The 26,095-nt window shown below is 34.4% G+C and overlaps 3 protein-coding genes and 1 long non-coding RNA gene across 5 annotated transcripts; 1 reads left to right on the top strand and 3 right to left on the bottom strand.

The window, feature by feature from the left end:
• Positions 1-244: 244 nt before the first annotated feature.
• Positions 245-2,333, top strand: LOC142549705 (uncharacterized). The gene is made up of 3 exons (XR_012821244.1): positions 245-379; positions 614-1,733; positions 2,303-2,333. It is a non-coding gene; the product is annotated as an uncharacterized LOC142549705 (long non-coding RNA).
• A 552-nt stretch (positions 2,334-2,885) lies between these two features.
• On the bottom strand, positions 2,886-6,247 carry LOC142549704 (uncharacterized). The gene is made up of 6 exons (XM_075658795.1): positions 5,715-6,247; positions 4,734-4,969; positions 4,390-4,648; positions 3,832-4,011; positions 3,594-3,749; positions 2,886-3,337 (listed from the first exon to the last, which is right to left on the bottom strand). The coding sequence occupies exons 1-6, from the start codon at positions 5,742-5,744 to the stop codon at positions 3,173-3,175; spliced, it is 1,026 nt and encodes a 341-aa protein (XP_075514910.1). The 5' UTR covers positions 5,745-6,247; the 3' UTR covers positions 2,886-3,172.
• A 2,687-nt stretch (positions 6,248-8,934) lies between these two features.
• On the bottom strand, positions 8,935-16,428 carry LOC142549703 (uncharacterized). The gene is given in 13 exon segments (XM_075658794.1): positions 8,935-9,310; positions 9,686-10,012; positions 10,599-10,799; positions 10,897-11,076; positions 11,184-11,575; positions 11,657-11,759; positions 12,642-12,740; positions 12,901-13,036; positions 13,439-13,548; positions 15,354-15,434; positions 15,783-15,884; positions 15,987-16,152; positions 16,154-16,428. Coding segments are annotated over 13 exon segments (2,082 nt in total). The 5' UTR covers positions 16,246-16,428; the 3' UTR covers positions 8,935-9,217.
• A 1,960-nt stretch (positions 16,429-18,388) lies between these two features.
• LOC142549702 (methionine aminopeptidase 1D, chloroplastic/mitochondrial) lies at positions 18,389-22,910 on the bottom strand. Of its 2 annotated transcripts, XM_075658793.1 has the most exons (10): positions 22,667-22,910; positions 21,901-21,970; positions 20,930-21,158; positions 20,608-20,769; positions 20,480-20,521; positions 19,823-19,894; positions 19,552-19,631; positions 19,177-19,274; positions 18,975-19,022; positions 18,389-18,825 (listed from the first exon to the last, which is right to left on the bottom strand). In XM_075658793.1, the coding sequence occupies exons 1-10, from the start codon at positions 22,893-22,895 to the stop codon at positions 18,680-18,682; spliced, it is 1,176 nt and encodes a 391-aa protein (XP_075514908.1). In that variant the 5' UTR covers positions 22,896-22,910; the 3' UTR covers positions 18,389-18,679. The 2 variants fall into 2 exon arrangements, 1 of the variants encoding a protein (XP_075514908.1); XR_012821243.1 differs by lacking the exon at positions 18,389-18,825 and having other exon boundaries at positions 18,969-19,022; positions 19,177-19,263.
• Between the last annotated feature and the right edge of the window lie 3,185 nt (positions 22,911-26,095).

Genomic DNA, 26,095 nt, shown 5'->3' with positions numbered 1-26,095 from the left:
TTCATGTCTCATGTGGTCAAGTTTAACGCAGAGTGAACCTTAATCATAGCCAAAATAAATACATTGTTTAAATAGTAAAACATGGATATCTATCTGATGCCCATCTGAAATAGAAAAGATGAATTTGGCTTCGCACTTGCTTATGCATGGTTGTGAACTAAAGATAATCCGAACTGAGAGATAACGAGGGCGGTAGCGAATGCATGAGAAACATAGATGCATGCATATCTATTCACAGCACTCACGACACATTTCTAAGCCTATTTCCTTAAAGAATGTCCAATTCCTGGGCTGTGACCTGGTGCAGTGGGCCTGAAGCTGACTACATGTCCTGGAGGTGGCGGCTGAGACACAGCTGGAGCTTGGCTTGGTGGTAACGGTATCATTGTTGGACTAAACTTTTCCTTATTATTATATGCTTTGAAACCTGTAGAGTATTCCTTGGTTAATATTTTACCACGTTTAGCCAACTTTCTGGAGTCTTCTTGTGAAATCTTTTTGTGAGTTGGAGTAAATTTGTTCTTGTCCTTAAACTCCAAGTTTCTTCCCTCTGCATATTGTATTTTTTGGGATAGTACTATTATGAGGATTAAGAAGGTCAGCTTTGATGCAGGCATTGAATAAAGAGGTTATGGATAAACAGGTAGAGAAAGCAATACACTCAGTAATGCAGGATGCTGAACTCCATATATTCTCGGGGTATTTATATAACCAACTCTGTAAAGGTAGGTCCAAATTGGTTTCAGATTCTTTAATGAGCAGTAGACATGGCCTGCCACTTCTGTTTTCTTAATCATCGGGAATGCTTCAGTCTGAGTTATGCTGTTTAGATTCATAACTTGGTACTTCATGACTTGATTATGTGCAACAAAGGTTGATTTGAATTTCAAATGGACTTGTTATTTGCATTTGCCGTCAAATCATCACAGTTGAATTTTATTCAACTGAAGTAATCACTCACCTCATGGCTCATGGAATCATTTGCCCTAGTGACACAAGTTCTGAGTGTTGCCAATTGCTCGCGGCATTTAGGCTTTTGTACAGTTTAAATGATTTGATTTGCACAATTATTCAGGTATGACTTTTTGGTTTGCTTTAGAAACTTGTTTCACAAGATATTAGAAGAAAATGTCGTGAGTTTGATTCATGAGGAAATAATTGGTGCAAAAGGATTGTTAATCTGGGAATGGCATATGTTACCCTCATGCTTAAGGCTTGGTTGTGCCGCCGTCTAAATTTGGCGCTAAAACTGTTGTATGATATACAGATTTTAAAATATTTGAATTGAAGTATAATATTTGAAAAAATTGAATTGAATTATTACTGTTAAGAGTTTTTAATAGAACTCCTTATCAATTGAAAAAATTTGTTTAATCAGTTTAAAATAACTACAACGGAATATCAGGTTCAAGAAACTGAGCATAAAGAATCAATGGAAAAGGAAAAGCAAAATAAATGTCCAGCTTCAGTGTAGCTCAAAGTGGGGTAGTTGTGGAGCATGAGAGTAATTTTATATGCGCAGGAGCCTAAAGTTTTTAGGTTACATATTATAATCACGGTTCAGGGGACAACATATTTTGGGCTCACCATTTTCTGTACTTTTAGTTTTAGTGTATGATCATGTTATTTGTTCTCTTGTGTTCCTGTGCAAATTGGGACAAAGATTCACCTTCCAGTTTGTGAAAGATACTTTCCAGCCGAAAAATTCGAACTCTGTTTACAATAATCAAAAGGTTATTTTTCGTTCTTTTTCTTCTTCTTCTTCTTTTTGTGTGTGTGTGTGTGTGTGTGTGTTGTGCTCTCCTATCTGGTTGTGCATATTTCGTTCTTCTTCTGAACTCTATGTGTAAACTTGAAGTTGGTGAAAACTGCTATCAGTGAAAATACACCACTCCGATCAATGAAAAGAAGTGGTTGTGGTTCTGAAGAAGAAAATTAGAGATATCATATACAAGGAAGATAAAAACCTGCCAAACCACTTCTATGTTTGCACAAATGAGTATTAAGCATTTTTTACATGAGTTTGAATCCGCGTCTCCCTTATCGGGAGAGATGTATGTCACTATGCCACTGCCCCCTCACCCCAATGAAATAGTAAGAAAAAGTATAAATGTTACGTAGTATTCGCTCCTCACTGGAGTCTAAAATAGTTTCACTCTAACAATATTTTATGTATTAGAACAGAACACGCATGTTTAAACTCGGAATTGGATAAATGCTCAACTTTTTCTTGGGTCGAATGAGATCTCTCGATGCATCAGGGTTCTAGTAATATCTGATACAAATCGACATTATGGTGAAGTGTGTAGATACCAGATGGCAGATTCCTTTGAGAAGATGGTTTGAACAGTGCAAGAACCACTGTAGGAATGGGACATAAACTAGTCATTCTGTGTCTGATCATCAGTAATCAATCACATATTTCAAATGGTATAAATTTTGATGAAAAAAATTTACGTACGTTACTTTCAATTATACTAAAATTTATTCACGTTCAAATTATAGGACTGTAACCATTGATAGCAGCTAAAAATTAAAAGTTCAACACAGTCGTGGATCAAAAATTACTTAAAGTTAGCTTCAAAATTGTCAAGGAATCAAGTCAAACTCAAGTCCCAGTTAGCCATTTTGTAGTTCGATTAAAAATGTAGATAAAGTAAACGCAGACAAGCAAAATAAAAGCCGAATCACCTCTCAAGTCTGACGAGCTTAATGGGATGGAACGGAACTTGAGTTTATATCTAGAAGTTCATATATAGCTTAAACCGCTTTACTCAGCAAATGATTTCTATTTTTCTTTCCATGGAATTTTGAAGTGTCATGTATTAGCCAAACCGAAACAAACCTGAACCACAGTAAACAATGCAACCTATACCGCATAGTCGTACCAAAGAATGAGTACAGATAAAATCAGAAAAATTACATCATTTTGTCCTTGACAAGCCTATACAATGCTACACAGCTATACAAATCCTTGGATGCTTATAAAAGGCAACCCCAAAAACGAAGCATTGGGCAAGCAAAAGATGAAAAAAATGATCTGGTCCGCAAGAAATTCGAATCAGAAAACTAACGAGGTGAAGATCAACATTGCATTGATTGATCCATCATAAAACTATATCAGAGTCAGCAAGAGTCAACTTCTGTATCAGATTAAAATGCACTAATCAGCTTAGTCACTATTTAGGAAGCTTTCGTATTTAGTTCCACGTAGAGTCTTGTTAACATCATCCCAGTTTTTCATGTGCTCGGACAATAATCCTTTGTGTATCTTCACTTGCCGACTAGTTAACTCCATTTTCGGCAACCCAAGAAAATCTTGTACATCCACTAGTTTCTGAAAAATAACAGAAATAACCACAATGAGGAACTGTGAATTATTTAATCCCACCAGATATCCAAGTTTGGACCAATAGAGGACATTGATCCAAGAATATTGCTGCAGTTGATGAGCCTAAATTCCCATTCTATTTTTTCAAATTTTACCGAGAAGCATTGGACCTGGTTTCTTAAACCTATGACTTGAGATCGAACATGAAACCTGTGCTTTTTAACATGTCAAAATATTTTCATCAAAAGTGAAAAGCACGCACAGTTCGATTCTTTATGAGATCTTCATAGTAGAGAACAATGTGCCTGGTGTTGCTGAAATAATCCAATGCTTCCAAGACCATCTTCTCCATGAGTTTCAAATCAATTACCAGTGATGTTGAGTTGATTGCAGGTTTGTATGCAGATAGAGTTTCCGCCTGCATTAAGCACGGAAAACTATCAGATCTTTGTTAACGTGTTCAGTTGATTATACAAGAGGTCGAAGAAGGAAATTGCTACCTCTTCGTGTGAGTGCACATGGGACTTATGTGTACCATTCAGGAGTTTAGCATATCTATCATAAGAATTTGCTAGCACTGAAACCATCCTGCGAAGTAAATTTCTCCGGAAGAGAAATATTACTGAAACACCTCTATCATTGAAATATTCAAGGATTTCTTTATGGTATTCCATCAATCCCTGAATTAAAAATAATGAAAACGATTGATGTTTGTTTTTGTAATACTGAGCACCTACTCTTATATCAAAAGCTACAACAGATAGTAACTGGAGAATTAAAATTCTTTAAGCTATACAACAACTCAAACACCTTGATCCTACCACAATCCCATATAGGCAGACACATAGAAGATCAGGGGCAATTATAGCTTCTCAACGGTTATGCTTGTGATGAAAACTATTAAATAAGCAACCAGGACTTGAGGAATAGAGTTTGATCTGAGTAATATGAGATTGGCACTAATAACAACCACTATCGGTAATACTACAATGAATTACATAAGAAAATAGAATGGCTAAATGAAAAAAAATGGTAAGAAAAAGTATGATATAATTTACCTGATTAAGCATCCACTTGAAGCCAACAGCTGCTGAGCAATGATTCTTGGAAGCACTTGTAAGCCAGTCCAAATTGTAAACAAGATCCAGAGTCATCAAAATTGAAGAAATGTTATTTCTTCTCTCCTTCATTGAGAATATCTCACCATTGGAACTTACATTAGTATGGCTATTTAATAGAGTCTCAAACCATCCACTCCCGGATCTTTGCATGGACAGAATAGTGAATAGTCGCACCGGATTACAGGCACATTCAGCCCTAGTATACATGAAAGAGTATGCATTTAAAACCAAATCCTATGGGAAATTGCAAAATTTGAATCAGACAAAGGTATCACAATTACCTGCTAAAGGTGGTGGGATTTGGGTAGTACAACTGTGGAAATTGAAATCTATCGAAGCTGTTTGTATGGCAATGCCTCATATTAATTTTGATGTCCAGGAAGTTTGTTTGGCTAAGAAAGTTGGTTTGCTTTAGACAGACCGAGCATATATAAACACCAAACACCACGGCAAAAACTATCACTATCATCCTTAGTGAAGCTGGGGATTTCTTGGGAGATTTTACAATTACGGTGCCCTGTCGATTGCAAAAGGAACAACCCTTTATCACTGTCAATGTATGAATTTACTTAAATCGTGTCTTACAAGACTATATCTTTCTAATATATGTGTGTGTCTGTTTATTTATTTAGCTGATAACATAGTACTAGAATCTACATCACATTCTCACAAAATCTTTTTTCCTCCTTTTTTATCAATGGAATTTCAAAATTTCCAACGATTATAAAGATGTCTACCAAGAAATAAGGGGAAATGGAAAAAACAGCAAGACATTTGAGACACAAAAGAGAAGAGGAAAAGCAGCTAGCAAAGCCACATAAAGAAGAAAAACAAGTGGCCCAAAGATAGCAAATAACATAGAATACGAGCACAGCTAAAACAACACTCCATTTTACGGGGAGCAAGACCCCAAACCTCAGCTTCTCTCATGCATTCAAAGAAGACAGAGATGCAAAGATCAAAACTTTTTCAAAAGGACACCATGCACCTCAAAACTCATCCCAAGTTCCCAACCCAGTAATATACAAATCCAAATTTTAAAAAGATTCCAAAAATTCCCAGAAGATAATATACAGAAACTAAAGCAAACACTTCAAAATTGGAACATTTTTTGAAACAGCCACCCCCTCCCCTCCAAAAAACTGAATTCTTGAAACCAGGAGCAACCCCACTACTTAAAAGACTCAAACCCATACAACTAAGAAAAAATATTAACTAAACCAAGCAATGAAGAAAGGCCAAAAAAGAAAAAGAAAACTCACCTTGGTGAAGAGACAGATGTCTTCAGCCATTATACCTCCGCAAGAATGAAAAGAACCCAAAAGGGTTCCTTCCCCAACTATAATATTTGTGTATATGTATCTTTAAATGTACTACATTAGCTGTAAGAAATTGCGCCTCGGACTCGGAGTAAGCAGTGGAGAAAAACAACCAAAGCTCCTCGTACAGCACAAAGACGTTGACGGGTACAACCGGGAGCTGGGGCACTCTTCCCTCCACTATCTTGCCTCTCCTCTTTTACCAGGCCTTTTCAGTATTATTTCAAGAAATTGTTTTTCCCAGTCAGTATAAAATTCAAGTCTTTATCGTAGGCGGTGTAGAGGGTTAATCACCCAAGTGATTGTAGAGTTTCGAGGGGCTAAAAATTCGATCTTTAAAGGCTCGGCTCAAAAAGGTACTGTATTTTATTAATGTTCTTGAAACGACAACTAGATAATACACATAATTTAAGGCGTGGCACCGGGTAAAAGCTGAGTAGCTGACGCCATTTACACTAGAATGTTGTAAAAACCCACTGTGCGGGTAGCAATTACCAAAAATTCTTGTTCTTGTTCTTGTTCATTGTTTATTTTTGAGTACACGGTGCATTATAATGTTATAATTTCTCTCTTAAAAAAAGCTTTCTTTTCTCCCCCTTACTAGAAATACATAGATAGATGATAATGAATGTTACATGAAATTACATATTATTTTTAAAATTATACAAATATTTTTTAAAATAGTTCTTTCAATTAAATTGTATTTCACTAATTTTATAATTTCAAAAGTAATATTTACTTGTGTGTAACCTTCATTATACATATAATATTTTCTAGATATTAATAAAATTGTATATATAATCTGTATATAAATTAATTTTTACGTGTGATAATTTTGGTATAGATAAAATTTATTTAAATAATTTTATGGGTTATATTAAAATTATGAACTTTAAAATTGATTTTTTTGTATGATTGTCTCATAATTAATTAAAATAATTATTTAAATAAGGTATTTTTTATTTTTAATTTATGATTTTTTATTTAAAAAATTGTATTTTTGGATTATAGATTGAACATTTTATGAATACACTCAACGTATCGATTTAAAGCATATCTTAATGAAATTATTAAATTATTAATATATGTCATTACAAAATTATGCCTGAATTTAAATATTATATTTTCAATTCCATGGATGATTTTAGAGTATAGATCTTAACATTTCAACTTTTATCTTTTAATTATGGATGATTTCAACTTACTTCTAAAAAAAAATACATTTCCGGTGCATACATTGCATTCGTCGATCAATATTGACCGTTGGATGGAGTGCTTAACATCTACGTGACGTTCATGCAAATCAATCCTACTTAGGGGTGGAAAAAAATATCGAATTTTTAGTATATCGAGATTACCGTATCGAAAAATGCCGAATTTATCGAATTTTCGGTATACCTAAGATTTTGATATGGTATGGTAACAATATCGGATTTTTCAGTACGGTAACGATATGCAATTTGAAAATTTATGTATAAACCGGAACACCGTAATACCAAAAAAATATATAAATTTTTAAAAATTATAATATTTTAAATCAATAAATTTATAAAAAAAATTAAAATGTAAAGTTTTTTCGATATAAAATGGTATATACCGATACAGTACCGAAATTTAATATAAATATGATAAATCAATATAGATATTAATAAACTATAAATTATGTCTCCAATTATCTGTAAAAAAACATCTAATTATTTAATGTCTTATCCTACGCACCATATGATTTTCGATGCTTTGCAACCTATCTTTCAAAAGCACAGTACTTAGTAAAATTATGAAATCACAGATTGGTGCAAAAGGCAAACCCCCCCACTAATTAGAATTTAGAACAGATGGGAAAGCAGTATTCATCAGAAATACTCGTGCTTTAATTATTGAACGCTTTTGCTTTGAATTGACGATACAGACATCCAATTCATTCAATTTCACGAACGTGGCCAGTTTCATATATTTACATATGCAACTTTTTGGAATTTTATAAAAGTGGAATGATGATTGCAAATTGAGTCAGCTGCCTTATTTGAAAGGAAGAAAAAGAGATTCAAATTTATTTCTCTAAAAAATTAAAGGGACATTTGGTTGGATGAATTGTATGCCATGGATTTGAAATTGCTTAATGAATTTAATTTTGATCGAATTCACCCTATCAACTTAAATGTTGTCCATGATTACAATCGAATTACATACATCTAAAATGAATGAATATTGTAAAATTTTGATTCAGTAATCAAATCAAATTCCACCATCTATGTCAAAATCTATTAACCCAAGTCTTCTCTTGGGACATCGACAATGGTGGGTTGTTATAACATCCATCAGCTCATCAAAAATCGTGAAGTCTACTGTCACATACTTATTATAACAACATATTTATTTCACTCACATTCCTTTTAACATTAAAACTCGTTATTTATGGATCTCACTGTCCACTCAATCATCGTAAAAAATTTTAATATTAAATAAATAATTTTTACAATATTTAAATCATTATTATTCTAATTCTTAAAATAATCTTACTTTTTAATAAAATAATTTTATTATTTTTAAAAAATAATATTATTGTTATTTAAATAGTTTTATTAAATAAAGTAAATATTCAAAAGAAATACTACGACAAAAAAATTATTTAAACAACACATGAACACGATTTATTTAAAATTACAATATAATTAAAAAGTTAAAAAAAGCTAAAAAAAACATAAAAGTAAAAAAAATAAAAAAGATTAATTTAAAAAGTTAAAAATAAAAAATAAAAAATAAAAAATCCAAAAGAATCCTAAAAAAAACAAAATAAAATAATGCTCACTCACAATGGAGAGAGTGTGTTAAATAAACATTATAATATTCATTTAACACTCCACTACGCATGCCCTTGCAGATCCACAAATGTGCCACCATCGAGGAAACTTTTCTGGCCAACTTCCCATTACTAACCCAATTTTTTGTATGCATTGTTCATCTTCAAAGGCTGATTAAGAACCCATAGGCATATGTTGGGTTAGCTTGAAATCTAATAATGTTCTGAAATTTATATCAAGAACTTAAATATACCACAATTGTCCTCCAAGTCGTTGTCATATATTTATTAAAAGCACACATCATTTCACCACAAATACAAGAAATTGAAAACTAAACATATTTTGAAACAAAATACGTTACAGAATATAAGAATGATATTTCAATCTTATTGAGCAACCCATAATAGTAGTGACATTTCTTCAACAAGAAAAAGGAAAGAAAAAGAAAAAGGATATTGCACAATCAGTATACCCATTCTAAGTGTACACTCAGGTTTTTCTACCCAGCTACTTGTATAATAAATACTAAAATACAGAAGATATAAAGTGTGATAATTACTGAAAATGATTACTAGTAGAAATAAATAAACTAATAATAATTCTTTAAGAAAACTAATTATAGAATAAACTGTGAAGTCGGACGTACTAAGCAAATATCTGCTGAATTACAGTTTCTGCATTTCCATTATACTGGACCAGAAGATGAATTGCATCTGCTCTGGGCAAAGCAAGAAATTCCTGAAACAAAACAAGATACGCCAGTCAAATATCATTTTCTACGACACAACTTAAATATTCATTATGACCAGATCCTCGTTGGGATTCAATCTCATGTATACAATATACCAAACAGAATAATATGAAATGAATTGCTAATGCGGCAAACACTAGCACAAATGATAAAAACTACTCGAGCAGTTTCGGAGTTAGGAGGCTGGGAAAGCACAGTTTTCTCGAAAGAGTTGTGTTACTTGGATCGAGAATAATATCACGGCTAATATTCATCGCTCATTCTACACTTGACATATCTTACGAGTCTATGATATATAGGCATTGATCCACAAGCGAATATGGTTTTTTTTAAAAAAAATAAAATTGAGGACTGAGACTCACCATAACTTTCAGTATAGCATTTTCGTCACATCCAAGATCAGTGGACGAGATTTGATTAGGACTGTTGCCATCTTCGTGAGTCCTAGTACTACCAGAGGATATCGTAACTTGTGAAGATCCTTGGGTGCAAGTATTACTGTAAGACTTGCAAGAAGTATCTCCAAGCACATGGCTGTGGAGTTCTTTTAGAGAATTGATCCATAAAAGACCCTCAAACTGGTCTTTACACATTTGGAGCTTGAACCATTCACTGTGCGAGTGTAGTGTAGCCCTTATAATTTTCATAAGCTGGGGTTCTTCAATGCCTAGCCGCCTACCAACAGCAACCTTTTTCACAAGACGGTCACGTGTTAATTGCCAACATCTCCAAAGCATAAAAGAAGAGCTAGTGACATATTAATCATTTTTAGAAATATATTATAGAAGACTTCAGAACACTTTTTTACAGTCTTACCACACCCAAAACACAATACTTAATGGTTTATGACTCAGCATGCTAGCATGCATACAAACAATGGACAATCAGTTATATGAATGACAACGTGGCGAACGAAAGCAATGAGATGATTAATGGTAGAAATCCATCCCTATAAACTTCTTATCCTAATTTACTGAATGAAAGCAGAAACCTCCAACTGAATAATCCAAACCATTCTTAGGCTCCTAATCTATAATTGTTACCCACCACTCACAATGTCTTACTACCAATTTTGCAATAATCCTACAGATAATTTTCATTTTTAAAGCTCTTTGACGACAATTTTTATTCTATTTGAAAGCAAATAAAGGTTCACAGGACAAGACATTATCTGTATGCATTGTTCCAGGTAACTCCGAGATGCTTGATAAAGAGGTATAACGAAGAAAGTAGAAAAGACCGAAGATTTATTATAGGGTCGTGAATGTGCAAAACCTGAAGTGAAGTTGCGAGGGTAGTATCCAAGTGCAAGTTTTCAACAGTTGCTTCTTCATTCAGTTTGAGCAAAGTCAACAATGTCCCTTTCAAGGGCTTAAGCAAACTCAGATCTTTGGCGGCCAAAGGACCCAAATGGGATGAGGCAACCTTCAGTGCACTATGATAATCACCATTGCGGACAAGCTTCAGGAATTCAACCTGCATTCAGAATAAAATTCAGATTGATTTCTTTCTATCTTATAGGTAAGGAAATTTTTTAAAGCTTTCAACAAAAGAGAATCAAACACAAATCAACCTGTTTCAGCTGGAATAACAAAAAAGGGTTCTCAGTAAAAAATTCTGGATCCAAATAATTTATTTGTTCAACAACCTCCACTGCCATTCCCTTGCTTGCTAATTCCTTTATGCCCAGGATAATCTCATACTTATCCGCAGTCTTGCTCAAAGTGTCCACTGTGGCCGACGTATTCAAATCCTGAGGAATAACAGGATCATAAAATTCAAGTAAATATCAATATAATCAGCACCTACTTCCAGTAATCAACTATCATGACACAAAATCAGCAGCACCTACTTCCGTACCATTTTGGTGTCAGCGAGACATTTATTGACAATAAGACCATGTTTGAAACTTCCGGTGACAAATTCTTGATTCTCATTTCTCCCCCTCCATCTCCTGCGCTTGCTTCTTTCCCCAGTTCCTGGACTTCTGTTTCTTTGCACAACTTTGTGGTCATCAGTTTGATGTCTTCCACTGGTGCTGCAGTCTTTGTTCAGATTGGTTGAATTGGAGCAATACCGCTCTTCCATGTATGCATTTGGCATGCCCAGCATATCTATTCTAGTTTCCGAATAACCCTCCGCATGAGTATTATTCACTGACATATCACAGTCAGAAATCACCGAACAATTTTGAGATAAACAACAAGGCTCTAATTGATCAACAGTTGAGGTTCCAGAGATCACTTGCATTCCTGTTAGGCAAGTTCATGAATCAAATGAAAATAAAAATTAAGAGTTGAAAACATCCAATAACTCAGGAATAAGCCCTTTACCAGCAGTTATGGAACCAGAATCGATAATACCCCTGTAAACACAATACTCCTGAACAAGTTCGTCAAGCACTGAGACATCTATTCTCATCCGGCTTAGTTCATTCTGTGACAATAAAAAATAAAGTGATATCCCCAAATTTCTTAAAGTGATTCTCTAGTAATCAATTTACAAATCTTATTTATACTAAAGGCAAATTAGGAATACAAATCCAGCAAACAAGTCATCAAGCTCCAATGGCGGACAGCTAACTGAATCACTTTGGGATTTCTACCATAGAAGGTGCTGATCCAAGCTCATTATTCAGTGCACCTTTGAACTATATGGTATTCGGTAAGCCTCTATCTCAAATCAAAATGCCCACTTGGAAACAGACTATTTCTTACTTTTTCTGACGGTATGTTTGGAAAATCATGCATTTTAGTGGGTTAAATAATCGGTCTTCCCTAGAAACTAATTTAATTCACACTTTCAAATATATATACATTTTTAAGAAGAATTTGAAGTATGACAAGTGTGTTGCTCACAAGCATCTCCTGAAGAATTTAGCAATTTGAGATGGTTTGAAATAGTATCCCCCAACTTGGTAAAACCCCCCTCTTCCCCACCCACCCAAAAAAAGCTGCAGTATCGCTCGTAGATCTTCATTTTTCTTCCGTTATTCTCATCTCCAAATTTAAATCTTCCGATGTAGCAATGACCACTTAATTTATCTTTTCATATCTATGCATCAAACACATGTGCGGCCTTTCAATGAAAGCGCATATTCTTCTATAACAACAAATATAACTACGGAATCTAAACCTAAGTCGGTCGTGCAATTTACATTTGATTAAACACTGATCAAGAGTCAACATTTATTTCAGCATGCGTGAATTTATGCTCATGGCTCACCACCCATTGAAACAGCTTTTTCCATTCAATGTAAGGATAATTGAGTAGTTAAAAATATTCCTAGACAAATCAAATAATTTGCAGGACACAAACCTTAAATGCTTGATGCAAATCTCCCTTGGCAAACCTCAAGCTATCGATGGCACCCTGCCTTGTAAGCTCCACAGCATGAGCGAGGGCTTGAATGTCCACCTTGTGTATGAGCAGATGATAAATAATATCAGAACATAACTAAATTGATTATTTAATAAAGTTCAGATTTCAGACATCTTTTCCATATTTAGCTGCCTAAAGAGGTCCAAAATAAAATCAAACAATTTTGGACATGGTCGAGGTCTCGAGGATATCTCACCTCATCAAATGGAGGCACTTCACTCAAACTTTCTTGTGGTATTGCTGGGGGATCGCGTTCCTCGAGGAGCAGCCTCTCTGTAAGATCGGATATGGGAGATGAAAGGCCTTGACGGCGGCAAAATCCCTTGTGTATGCTGCAAATTGAATGCAAAAACTAAGTCAAGCCAAATCCTCCACTGATGGCTAAGGTTGTGTTAAAAAAATAAATAAATTCAATACAAAATCCATAAATTTTGTAGCAGCTGATGTAGAAACTCAACGTTAACCGCCGAAATAGATGCATATCATTTTGTCAAATATCCAAAACACAGGACCATCAGCCAACTACAACTTTATTTAAATACAAAAAAGAAAACTGAAATCATTTGTGCACAGTTACATTAGTTTTGACATCCACGTATTGGTCGGATTGGTACCAATCTTCCTTAAAAGTGAGTTCATGGATGGAATCTAACCCGTGCAATCCCCAATTCCCTCGTGTGACAACCACATACTAGAACGAGCACGTCATAAATAATATTACAGATTAAGGGTACCTTATCAGATATCTCAATGTCATGGAAAAGATAGGATCATATGCATTTAGATGGGCCGTTAAGACAGATGATAACAGCCCAGCAATGTCGAACCTTCTCTTTTTGGACCACTGAAACAAAGGTAACAAATCCCATTAATAGTGAGGCAATCACAAGTAGCCCTGAATGTACTCAAATAAGGTTTACACTCACAGAATCTACAAAAAGTATCCATGCCTCACTACCACATTTACCATGTAAGCCAATTCCGATTTTTTTAAAAAAAAATTATCGCATTCATTTATAACTAGTGCTCCTGCGCACATGTTGCATGCTTAAACAATTGTCTTTTTTTTGTAGCTAATTATTTTTGGAGTTAAGTTAATTTTTCTATATACAACTACGAATAATTATATTGAAAATATCTTTAATTATTTTGTTGTAGTCTGTAGTTATTGTTTGGATAATGTGTGATTTTTAAAAAATAATTCAATGATGCATGTAGGACCGAGTGCTTACCGCTTTACCAAAAACTATAGCTAGTGGTAATAGTGCAACTCAAATTTTTTTTAAACCGCACAACAGCTCAAGCATCATGATTCGATCGCTCTACCAAGCAGGGATAATTATTGCACCCAACAATTTTCCTCCCAATAATTGCACTCCTTCCAATCAATGGGAATCGAACCCATGACCTTGGCTCTGATACCAATTGTAGGACCGAGTGCTTACCGCTTTACCAAAAGTTATAGCTAGTGGTAATGGTGCAACTCAAGTCTTTTTTAAACCGCACAACAGCTCAAGCATCATGGTTCGATCGCTCTACCAAGCAAGGACAATTATTGCACCCAACAATGCAATTATATTAAAATATATGCAATCTATATAGATAATGCGTGAAATTTTTGTATAAATAACTTAGCAATCATATTAAATATATTTGTAATTTATTTTGGAAGAGGGGTCCTTATGGTAATTTCAAAATTAATTTGTTTAGAGAAATAAAGGTAGTCTCCTTTTTTGAAAAATGATCATACCAAGAGATTGATTTACTTAGTATGTCGGGTAGATTCTTTGTCATATAGTATGGATATGATTGATAATAAAATAATTACAATAATATTTTGTTGGGCTAGTTATCCTTCTAAATAACTATCTTTCACAAATTAATAGATTTAAAATGAGCCGATCCTAATATTTTTCCTCAGGATATGGCAATAGTAATCATGCTAGAATTCCTCAACTCCACCTTAGCCAATGTGATATTGAGAATTACTGTAACGAATGTCAGACTTAGAGTTTTAAGGAGGTCAAGAGCAAAGGAATGTGTAATATTTCGCAAACTCCAGCTTCTTCCACCAACTGATACTAATTGTTGTCAAGACTTTTCCTCTCACTTTACTCACCTGCGACTTGATTACTTATTTATTTACGGAATTTAAGAAAAGAATTGATCAGAGGGGTCTAGGATTGTTATAAAGCTCATAAGTTTGTCTACTATCATTGCTTGTGAAGAATGCAGATATAATTTATACATCAAGAATTCCTTGCACGTGATAGAATAAGAAGAGAGCAAGTAACGTTTCCCATTTTTGAGAAGTTAATGTAGCTTTATAGCTCCAAAAGGTGAAATCGCTCACCTTAGGCGCCCCTCACCCCCGGCCCGACAGGATTGTAGTTAATGTAGCTTTATAGCCATGGCATTTCATTCCATGCTTAAAACGATCGCATCATTAATTTTTTTTCTAAAATCCTTGCAGCATAAATCAATGGCTTAAAATGACATTCAAATCACTGCACGCTAAAAACTAGTTCTAAAATCCTTGCAGCATAATTTCATGGCTTAAAAAGACATTTAAATCACTGCAGTTCCTTTAATGTGAATGACAAGAACATTCAGCTATAAGCCTCCGAAGTAAACAAGATTACCACTTACCTCATTCGCCACTGGAGACGTCTGATCGTCTTGGTCATAAATTAAGGCCAAAAGCACATGCTTAAAATCCTCGTATGCTTCCTTTCATTAGAATCGACAATGTATCAGTGATTCGTGCAAACACGGTGAATATTCAAAATCCACTAACACCTCAATTATAAGGAACGAAAATGTATCAAAAAAGCAAAGCACGATGAATACGCCCAATAGCATTTTTTTAAACGAGGAAAAAGTTTATTTCTGCTTCCCTCAATGTCAAAATGATATTAGTGATGCAATTCCTAATTAGATCAAAAAACTCAAATTGAATCACAACAATATCTTGCCAAGCACTGTAAGCTCAGTTGGCACTTGTCTCTCTTCGCCAGAGCTTATTAGGTCGATTCCCACCCGATCCACGCATAAAAATATACGTATGTAGAATCTTACCGGGTAGGCATCCAGGGCACACGGAGCAAGGGACGTCCGGATGCACTTAATGGCAGAATCGTGATCTTCAGCAGTTCCTCTCCTTAATAACTCGATAAATCTCTGCAGGCCAACAATCAATAACGAAGCATAAATACACCATTAAACTTAAATTTGCTTGCCCCAAAAAGAAATAGCAAAATCCAATCCACGGAAATCACATACCTGCTTCTGCAGACGGAAGAGGAGGCGGTGATCGTTGAGCACGTCCGGTGAGTGAGACTGCAGAAGATCGATGGCAGAGTCGACATCTCCGGATTCTAACAAATGTCTGATCTGGCGAATCATCACCCGCCACCTGTACGACGAAGACGATGGCGTGGGCGGCGACAGGAGGCGAGGAGTCCTCGATCAATTGCTCGGATTTAGCGAAGTCAGTAAGGAGAGAGTCCAAAGCTTCCCAATTCACAGGAATCGAATCCATGGATGTTTGAATCTTGTCTGATTGCGCTGAATCTTCTGGAAGTTAAATAATGAATGCTATCGTTATTCTTTGTTGAATAATAATTTGAGATCTTTAATGGAGTGGTGGCTGCTGGAGAGGGCGGTTAACCATAGTTACCGGTGGAATCTAAAGGTTGTAGGAAGCGCCACGTCTTTCCAACGACGGCCAAACGAGCTGATAGTGGTTAAATAATTTTATTTTAAAAAATTTATATATTATTTTTCAAAAATTACTTTTTATATATATATCTATACTTATGTTCTATTAAGTGTGAAGACATGATAACAACTACCTAGAAAGGACACCAATTTTTTTTCCAATTTTACCCTCATATGATGCTAATATTACACTTTTGTTTTTTGTTTTTTTATTTCAACACACACTTTTATTTTTATTTTTTTTATTTCAATCATTCAAATATCAATTTAGTCCCTCCATAATTTGTCAAATTTCACTTTAGTCGATCAATGATGATAAAAAAAATTGTACACACGCATCGCATGTGCAGAATAACTAGTATATATAATTTACCTTCTCGAGATTATGTTAATCTTACTTTTATTCTAGTTAAATTTAGAAACTGCAACTCTCTAGAGGTATTTATCAACCTCACAATCTTCATATCACATTGATGTAGTCAAATAAACGACATTACTCCATTTGAAATATATGTGTAATAATTAATTCGAATTGACCCGAAACAAAAATTATAGGTATTCATTCAACTGCATCACGAACAAATGTTAAATATGTTGAAAGTTATCCGATAAAAATCCTCCAAATGCTCAAGTAAAAGATCTATCAGATAAAGTCTTGTGACAAAACAAGATAACTCGAAATGAAAAATGAGAACTTACTTTTACATATATTTACATTGGTCTATTTATTGACTTTTCAAAAGCTAACGGAGCCATGATAAGCTAATTCAAGCTTAGTGCTTTAAATAAAAAAAAACAACAATTAATTAAAGATTAATATGTACCAGTTCGTTGTTTACAGAATATTTTTTATGATTAATAGTTTTTAGTATGATAATTTGAAACTTGACATTATCTCTTTTTCTTTCTTTTGTATTTTTAAAATTGTTACTTGTTTTAAGGGGCTCTGACTTCTTGCCAGTACATCATCCGGATGTGCGGCTAACGATGATGTCACTGAATAATACGGGCAGGTTGATCCAACCAGAGAACCAATTGCAGGTTCGAAAAGTTCGGTGTCCAAAAAGAAGTTGAAACATAGGGACGTCGGCCCCAATCACCTCTGTTTCTAAACGAATATTTGGGGTTTGTCAAGCAAAGAGGTATCCAATCTTTGCTGCAAAAATATGATTTGAAAATAGATCTTTTGTGAGACGATTTCACGAATCTTTATTTGTGAGACGGATCAACCCTACCGATATTCACAATAATAAATAATACTCTTAGCATAAAAGTAATATTTTTTCATGGATGACCAGGATAAAATATTCGTCTCACAAAATACGACCTGTGAGACCGTCTCACACAACTTTTTGTCATGATTTGGACATTGTGTGGTTTGCATTCTATTATTTATCGGGCGTCATTTATGGAATAACATATCTGATTTGAAGGCATACCTCCATGCAAAGGCGGAGCTACAACCTCTTGTACCCGAGCTTTAGCTCAGATGGTCCAAAACTTTTTAAAAAAATTTATATGTAATTTTTTGTATAATTTTGGATAAATTTGATATTAGCACGGGTAGATCAATTTAAAATATTAAAATATGTTATAGTTTAAAATTCTAGCCCGAGTAATGTCAGATTCCTGGCTCCGTCACTGACTCCATGGATGAAAATTACACTCAATATCAAAAGATCTTGAGTGTATAAAAGTTAATGTTAATTATACGAACTATCATGATTAAATAATAAAATTATAAAAAAAAATTATCTATACCATTTATTAAGCGTGAAGTCTTTAGCGATTTCATCAATTTCTTTTTGACAAAAATACCATCATTAAATCAAACTATAAATTTGACCTTAAAACAACAACAAAAAAAACAAATATTTATATTTAATTTAAAATATGAAACAAAAAAAATAAACTTAATGAAAAGAAATTAAACACAAAAATTATTCGAACAAATTATATAAATATAAAAAAATAGTTAAAAATATATTGATTTCACTGTACGATCACATGCGAATATTGAATAATACAAATTTAAGTTAGTAAAATACATTGGCCGGGTCAGTCGAGATGAACACGAGTAACAGATTCAAAGTGCAATATAATACAATTACCATTGTGGCTTCATTGCTTTCCAGGAATGTTATAATGCTTTCTCCGAGAAACATAAGAAAGCAATTTCACACACATAAATGAATAATGTTTCGGATTCTGTATTCACCTGTGCGGAGCTTCCGTTTCACGACCATAACTAGTAGTTAACACTTGGTGAGTATCTCAGCTCCATCTTTGGTTATTAAGATGGTGTGTTCAAATTGAGCAGAAAGGCTACCGTCCTCTGTGATGACGGTCCAATTGTCGTTCCACATTTTCGGATGGATGCTTCCAATCGTCAGCATTGGTTCTGAGAACGGACATGATACAATTATATGTTAAATTACGGGTGATTTTACTTGAATGCAGTATTTGATATTCCCATATTTGACAGGAGGCGAGAGAATCAATGCATGTATTGATCTTGATTTATAAATGGCTGACTAGAAAAAAAATTACCAATGGTGAAAGTTTGGTTTAGCTCCATCTTTCCACGTTCATTATTCCCTAGCAAAACAATATGTCTGTTTAGCCTAGTAAATGATCAGTACACTTCTGTAAAAGAGGTTTCATAAGTCCCTCAATTATTTGCATGTTAAAATCATATTAACAGGATTGGAAATATGATAAAAACTGAAATGGGTATAGGTTGTGGAATTACTGTAATGAAGGACTACAGGATCACTGTGAAAAGCCCGTCCAACTCCGTGACCAACGAACTGCTCGACAACCCCATAACGGTGCTTATCTGCATGGTCACTTTGAGGATAACATTAATGTTTAGGCTATGTTATGGCAAAAACTCATTGGTAACAAATTGAAGTGATATGTTCCAGATAGACAAAGATGGTCACACAACTGCTACAATATTCAATATAGACATCAGTTAAATGCATATACATGTGCACAGTATACAAAAATGCAACTTATGTTTTTCACCTATCAACAATATAGATAATGGTACTGATCATATAAATGTAAAAATTACAGCCACTGTAAATACGTGAGGGGAAAGGGACTTCAGCAAATGCCTTACTGTATTGTCTTGCCAATTTTGTTAAGTTCCACTCCTGGTGCACATATCGATATTGCTTTGTCGAGACATTCTTTAGTTACCTAGGGAAGATAAAAATGACTCTTTGAAAAGAGAAAAGGATGGAGAATTTTAAAATCATAGCAAACCGTTGAATTATCATAATGCACTATTAACTTATCATCATAAATAGCCTATCGGAGTATATAATTAAATTAAAGGTCCTTTCAACAATATAAAAAATGAATGAAATAAGTCCTATCAGAAACAATACCTTTATCAAGTTCCTGGCATTCTCCTCAACCTCTCCAACAAAAAACGTTGCAGATGTATCACCGTGATAACCCTGAAAATCATGGTAGGTTGAGTGAAAAATGTAGTAAAACTCCACAGAGAAATTAAGGAATTTACAGAATGAGCTACATATAAGTTGTTCATAAAAAACTTGCAGAAAACTATTTGCATGACAAAACATATGTGGCTCACATACTGTAACGATGAACGAAAACAATTCAAAGGTCAAGGAAAACTTCGAAGGACGGCAAAAGAGCGTTTTTTATCAAATAATAAAACTGATCTGCAAAGGACGATTAAAGTAATTATTCATTTTGATCAATCACCTCAATATTGCAAAAGTCATCCTTTTATTAATGCAATATTAGACTATTAGTAGTACATAGAACATGGCATGAATTATATAACTACTTGTTACAGACAAAAGTTATCATTTTAGTCTAAATTTCTCAAACAGCAAATAATATATCATTCACAAACTATCACAATCTTCAATTTCAAAACATACTAGGAATTCAGTTTGCCATTGAGAGACATATATCAATGGAAACAGTTTTTTCAGAAGCAAGGATACTCCTTAGAAGAGAGGCCACATATGAGAACAAATTGAAATATTGTTAAACAAAGAACTGCTTACATTAAGATACACTGTAACATCAATGTTGATAATGTCACCATCCTGAAAAGACAATATAACACGGTGATTTTTAAATGGAAATCATGAAAGAAACTATGATGTTATAAAAAAGACCAAGTATTACAAACCTCAAGTGCACGTGAATCTGGGATTCCATGGCAAATGCATTCATTTATGGATGTGCAGACACTCTTTGGAAAGCCACCATAACCAAGAGGAGAGGGATAAGCTCCATTGTCAATGATCATTTGATGAACTGCTAAGTCAATTTCATCTGTTGTGATGCCTGACTGCCGGGATAAGTACAATACAATTTTGAAAATACAATTTGATGCATAAGTTCAAATCTATGCATCTGTGCATGAATATAATGTATCAGCTCAAACAAACAAACACGCACGATAACACAAACAACACTAATATTTATACGAAAACTTATCAAAAATCCACCTTCACTAAAGTTCCAGCATACTGAAGAACCTGGGCAGCAAGCCTTCCCGAAGCTCTCATGCACTCTATGCCTTTCTCGTCATGCACTTCAGGACCACTTGCAATGCCAGGTGGTTTCTTAGATTTAACATATGGAGGTGTTTGTATGTGCTCAGGGACTGGCCGTCTAGGAGAAACTTTCCCAGGCTTTAAACGTTTCCGTGTGCTATTCCTGGATTCTTCTGTACTTCTGCCAGGAGAAGTGAAAAAACATCAGCCACGTGTGTGCAAACAGATGCAAAAATGGATGCCATCTGAGACCAATGTCAAGGATGCAAATAAATCATAAATCTTTTGTTCAATGATCACTTAAGCCACTCAAAAATAACATACAACGTTAACAATTAGAAAACCCTGTTATCTGTTTAAAAAAAGAGTCGAAAGGAATGAGGTCCCTGTAATCTATATCCATCTTCTAGAGCAGAAAATAGCATTAAAACTCGCTACTCTACGTTCTTCTTGGGTTTATATATCCAATTAATGGATTTATCTAGAAGTAAGAAGTGATATATTATTTTAATCATCTAATAAGAAATAGTTCAAGCAAAATGTAGATATTTTATAGGGATGGAAAGTATTTAAAAGCCAGCATGTTAAACATCAACTTGCAATTAGATAAAGGCTCGTTGCTGGTTTGAGATAGGTATAGAGCTCCTTTTTTCTTTTTCTCTTAATATTATTCCTCTATCTTTCAATGGCTTTCACCACCACGATTAGCCCAGTCCTCCTTACTGTAGTGTATTATTGGTCGAAGAGCCACTTTACTTGTAAGGTCACAGGAAGTCAAAGCACAAATTCTTTAAACCCAAATCCAAAAGAATGAAAATTCAGAGTATGTGTCAACGGAGATACAGCAGGCAATAAAAGGATGAAATATGCATCCGTAGAGGGAACAGACTATGGTATTTAATGCCAACAAATAGAAAGCATACCTTCGGTTGAACAACAAATTTGTGATTCCAGAAAATGTTCTAGACACTTCCATTGAAGCATGGCTTCTTCCTGTTTGAACATAAGAATTTAATTAACAAACCTTGAAAAATAACCTTTACAGGAACAAGATTCTTGATAATGATATAAAAAGGAGGCCGCTATATGTGTAAGTTTCATAGGATGCATCTTTTAGCAAAATTTTCAAAATCTCGTAGGAAACAATTGAATATCAAAAAACTAAATAATGAAGAAAAATAGATCCAGAGTATGCTTATTGCATATATAAGTAAAAGAACCATCAAGACATAAATCCACATGAAGAATTAGAGATATCCTCTAGATAAATGTCTGTAACCCAATTTGTGGTGTGGGTTTGGTAGGGGTTATAAGATGAATTGAATCAGCTGTTCGACTCGAGCTTGATTATAATGAGCTCGAGCTTTCGCATGATAATGAGAAAACTAACAAGCTCACTCGCGAGCCTCTTATTTCCATATAATTAATCTCTACAGTGACCATATACTATATAATGTATATTATCTAAATAGTATAACAATTAAAAACCAATTAACTGATATTCATATGCCAATTTTCATATAATTTGAATGGAAGACCACCTTGCTCTCCTCCCGCTCACTTCTTCCGATTCAAATTGAATACAAATTTCCATCCACTCAAATTCAAGTCACCCATGTCAAAACATCCATCCAGACCAGAAATAATTGATCAAATTCAGCTTGAAATTCGAACGTATATCGAGCAAACCTGGGTTGAAACGGAGGAGCCGATGAACTGAAGCAGCATAAATCCATGGAAGGTGGCGGCGGTCTCCGAGGAAGGTGGAGAATAAACGGGGTTGAAACCGAATTGGAGTGCCAGCCACCATTCCGCCTCGCTTCTCACCTCTATCCGCGGGATGCCGCCTGCTAGTCTCTTTTCCCAGATCAGTATCGTTGCTTATGGCACAGATTGCAGCAATTCTGGATAACATCATTGCATAGATCGAAAATTATGATAAAGTATGGGCTTGTTTATGGGCCTGGACTTGGGTACCGTTGTGAGTAGCCCTGTTGTAAATCTTTCAGCCCATATAAGGCCACAAGGGGTTGAGGTGAGCATAAAATCGAGTTAACTATCGAATTGAATTACTTCCGAATTCGACTCAAGTTTGGTTCATTCTGCATCTTGTTCTTTATATAACCAGTATTCTTGTGGGTTTTGGTGATGCAAGGTTCTGTTTGCTTGGAATTTCGAGTCGACATTTCCAATTGAAAGTTACGATTATTATTTTTTAGAGTAAATCTCTTTTACAAGGTCTAACAAATATATATTCGTAATCCGACGGTCGAATGGGGGTTAGCCAAAGCCTAAACCATGATATTGACTACTTTTAAATTTTACAGAAGAATTTAATATATGCGCCAATGATTAGACTCTATATGTTCACACACAAAAAAAAGATCATTTTCTTTAATTTGATTTGAAATGTTGGTTGAATAGAATGGTTCAAATAGGAGTGGACATGAAATTTTGGATAAAAAAAGTTGGTCAGGTGATATGATGTGTTTAGGCCTTGGGGGGAGGAGCTGAAATCCATCACTTCAGGACAAATATGCATGCACAAAGTTGCCCACAATGTTTGAATCAAGGTTATGTGTTTTTATTGATGGATTTCAAATTTTTTGAATTGTTTGGATGGAAAAAAATATTGGTGTGAATTTCAAAATTACTTTGTAAGAATTTATGATAATGATAATAATTGTGGTGAATTTGAAATATACTCAAAATGAGTGTCATTTGAAATACGTATATACATCAAATTCTTTACTAAATCAAGTCTATAAACTGGGTGATTTTGGAATTTTGATAGAGATTTGATGTCTGGATTTTAAAATGACTTTATTTTGGTAGACATAAATAAAGTTAGAGAAGACGGTTTTCTAAATTAGAGTTGTTGAAATCTTGTTTGAGATCAATCTTGATCCAAATAACATCAGGTGCATTAGCTATGATTTAAATTGAGAGCGAGTTTCTATAAAAAAAAATTAATTATGGAAGAAGATTAATTGATGAGTTTGCAGAAAAAAAAATAAGGAAATAACTTTTCATAGTTAATTGTAATAGAATTTCTTTTATTTTTTATGATGCACTGATATTTTATTACATGTGAAATATAGTTTTTCAGTATATAAATCTCAGTTTATGTGTTTATTTAATGAAATTATCTTTATAACATGGAATTTTATTATTATTTTTATATGAATATATAAGGATCCAATTTTTTCGCACCATTTAAAGTGTAAAGTCTAACACCGGCCTTGACCACAAAATAAAACAATTATTACTCGCACAAACGTTGGAGATGTGTGGTTAAAATTTAGACACATTTGATCAGATTTCAAAGAACACTGGCGCAGAATGACAGTCCCGATCGAAAGGATGAAAACCAACACCTGACACTGTGAATTCAGGAGCAGGAGAAGATTTCGGGGACAATATTGGTTTTAATTACTAGGTGACAAGAAGATGAATACAGTGGAATTATAAATCAAATATTCTGAGAAAAACGGTAGGGGAAAAGAAGTTTGGTGTAATAACTGTAATCCAAAGCCCATTATTGGCTAACGGTTGAGCAATGGCCAAAGCAGACTCTTACTTTCCAGTTAAAAACAAAGGATGGAGACAAATTTTGGAATCCAAAGAGGTCATTCTCTAAGCCTTTATTGATCATTGAACCCCAGTCCCATATGTTTTTTTAAAACTCTGATCTTACGGATGAAAATCGAACCCGAAAACCCTATTTGGTCGGTGAAAGCTCATACGAAACCGGCCCTGTTTATAACCGTATGTGTTTTTCGTATCATGTCAGAACATCAGTATCTCTAAAAATGTGTGACATTCGATATTATCATGTTTAGACTGCAATTTATATTGAAAAGAATTGTCGTTGGGGGACCTTGGAGTGGTTGATAGCATTCATGTTGTAACCACTATATGGGAATTGAGTTCTTGATCTTAAGGCTAATAGGTTGGACCACTTCCATAGTCATGCACTGATACTAATCTCTCTTTTTCGAGTCAAGGACCACTTAAAATAATGTCAAAACCATTGTATTAATTACATGTGCCATGTGCTTCAGCAAGGCCAATGCGGCCATAAACCTTTTTTGTCGTCAAATTATATGAATATTCCTTCTATTATAAGCAACGACGGACTCGCAAATTCGGGGGAAATGGTATGAAAATTGAAAGTTTTTACTCTTGAGGGTGGGTAAACTTTAAAATCCCGTCTGTTTCAGATTCACTTATGTATATATGTGTACATTTAATATGTGCTCGGAATTAATCTAAATATGCTTTTTGGTCAGCTTTTGTTGGGTTCATTTGACTATAAATGGGCATGCATGCACTTAACTTTTCAAAAATGCTAAAATCTGTGTGGGGAAATTCACTATTTTATGACATGCAAGGGTATCATGTTTGAGTACATAGGTTGGTTAACAATATCTTGACAACTGCCGTTTTCTCTTGAATCAATATTTATATATATACCATATGATTCAGACAATTGCATTCGTGCAAACTCTCTTCAAATTCGTGTTAACATCTTCCATGTGGGAATTGGGATTAAGATTGATTTTGATGCTAAAATCTGTTGGTTCGTCCTTTAGGTAAATCGAATGCAGTAATAGTTAATATACATAGGCTTGGAGTAGACACGTTCAGGGTCAAGTCGATCACGAGTCCTTGACTTGCAGAATGAATTTGTCTTCTCGAAAATTGAATGAGTTCGAACAAACGGTACTCTTATTATCCTCCTAACATTATACCACTGCGTCATATCCATAGAGGCTTAATACTAATGTAGATCTTTTGCAGTGCTCGTCCTCGCCCCCATCTGTGGAAAGATTATACCTAAGATATTTTTGCTCAAACAAAAAAGATGATCACCGTATTCAACGTTGGACCTGTTGGTTCCACCTTTGAACCAACAATAAGGCTTTCATTGAGACGATATTTTAGGTTTAATCTTTTTTTGGTAAGAATCCAGCTCTTAATTTGAAGGTGGGATTAGAAAAAAGATGAAAAAAAGAGTAATAAGGAGAAAAGGCTGGTTTTAGTTTTGTGCTGTTTCATTCTTGTTTCGCCATTCAGAAAATAGGCTAGAGTGGATATAATTTCCATGGTCATGGC

Source organism: Primulina tabacum, chromosome 6, assembly GCF_025594145.1.
Source record: "Primulina tabacum isolate GXHZ01 chromosome 6, ASM2559414v2, whole genome shotgun sequence".
Classification (NCBI taxonomy): Eukaryota; Viridiplantae; Streptophyta; class Magnoliopsida; order Lamiales; family Gesneriaceae; genus Primulina; species Primulina tabacum.
Note: the sequence above shows the minus strand (reverse complement) of the source record. Positions and strands in the feature narration are given on the sequence as shown.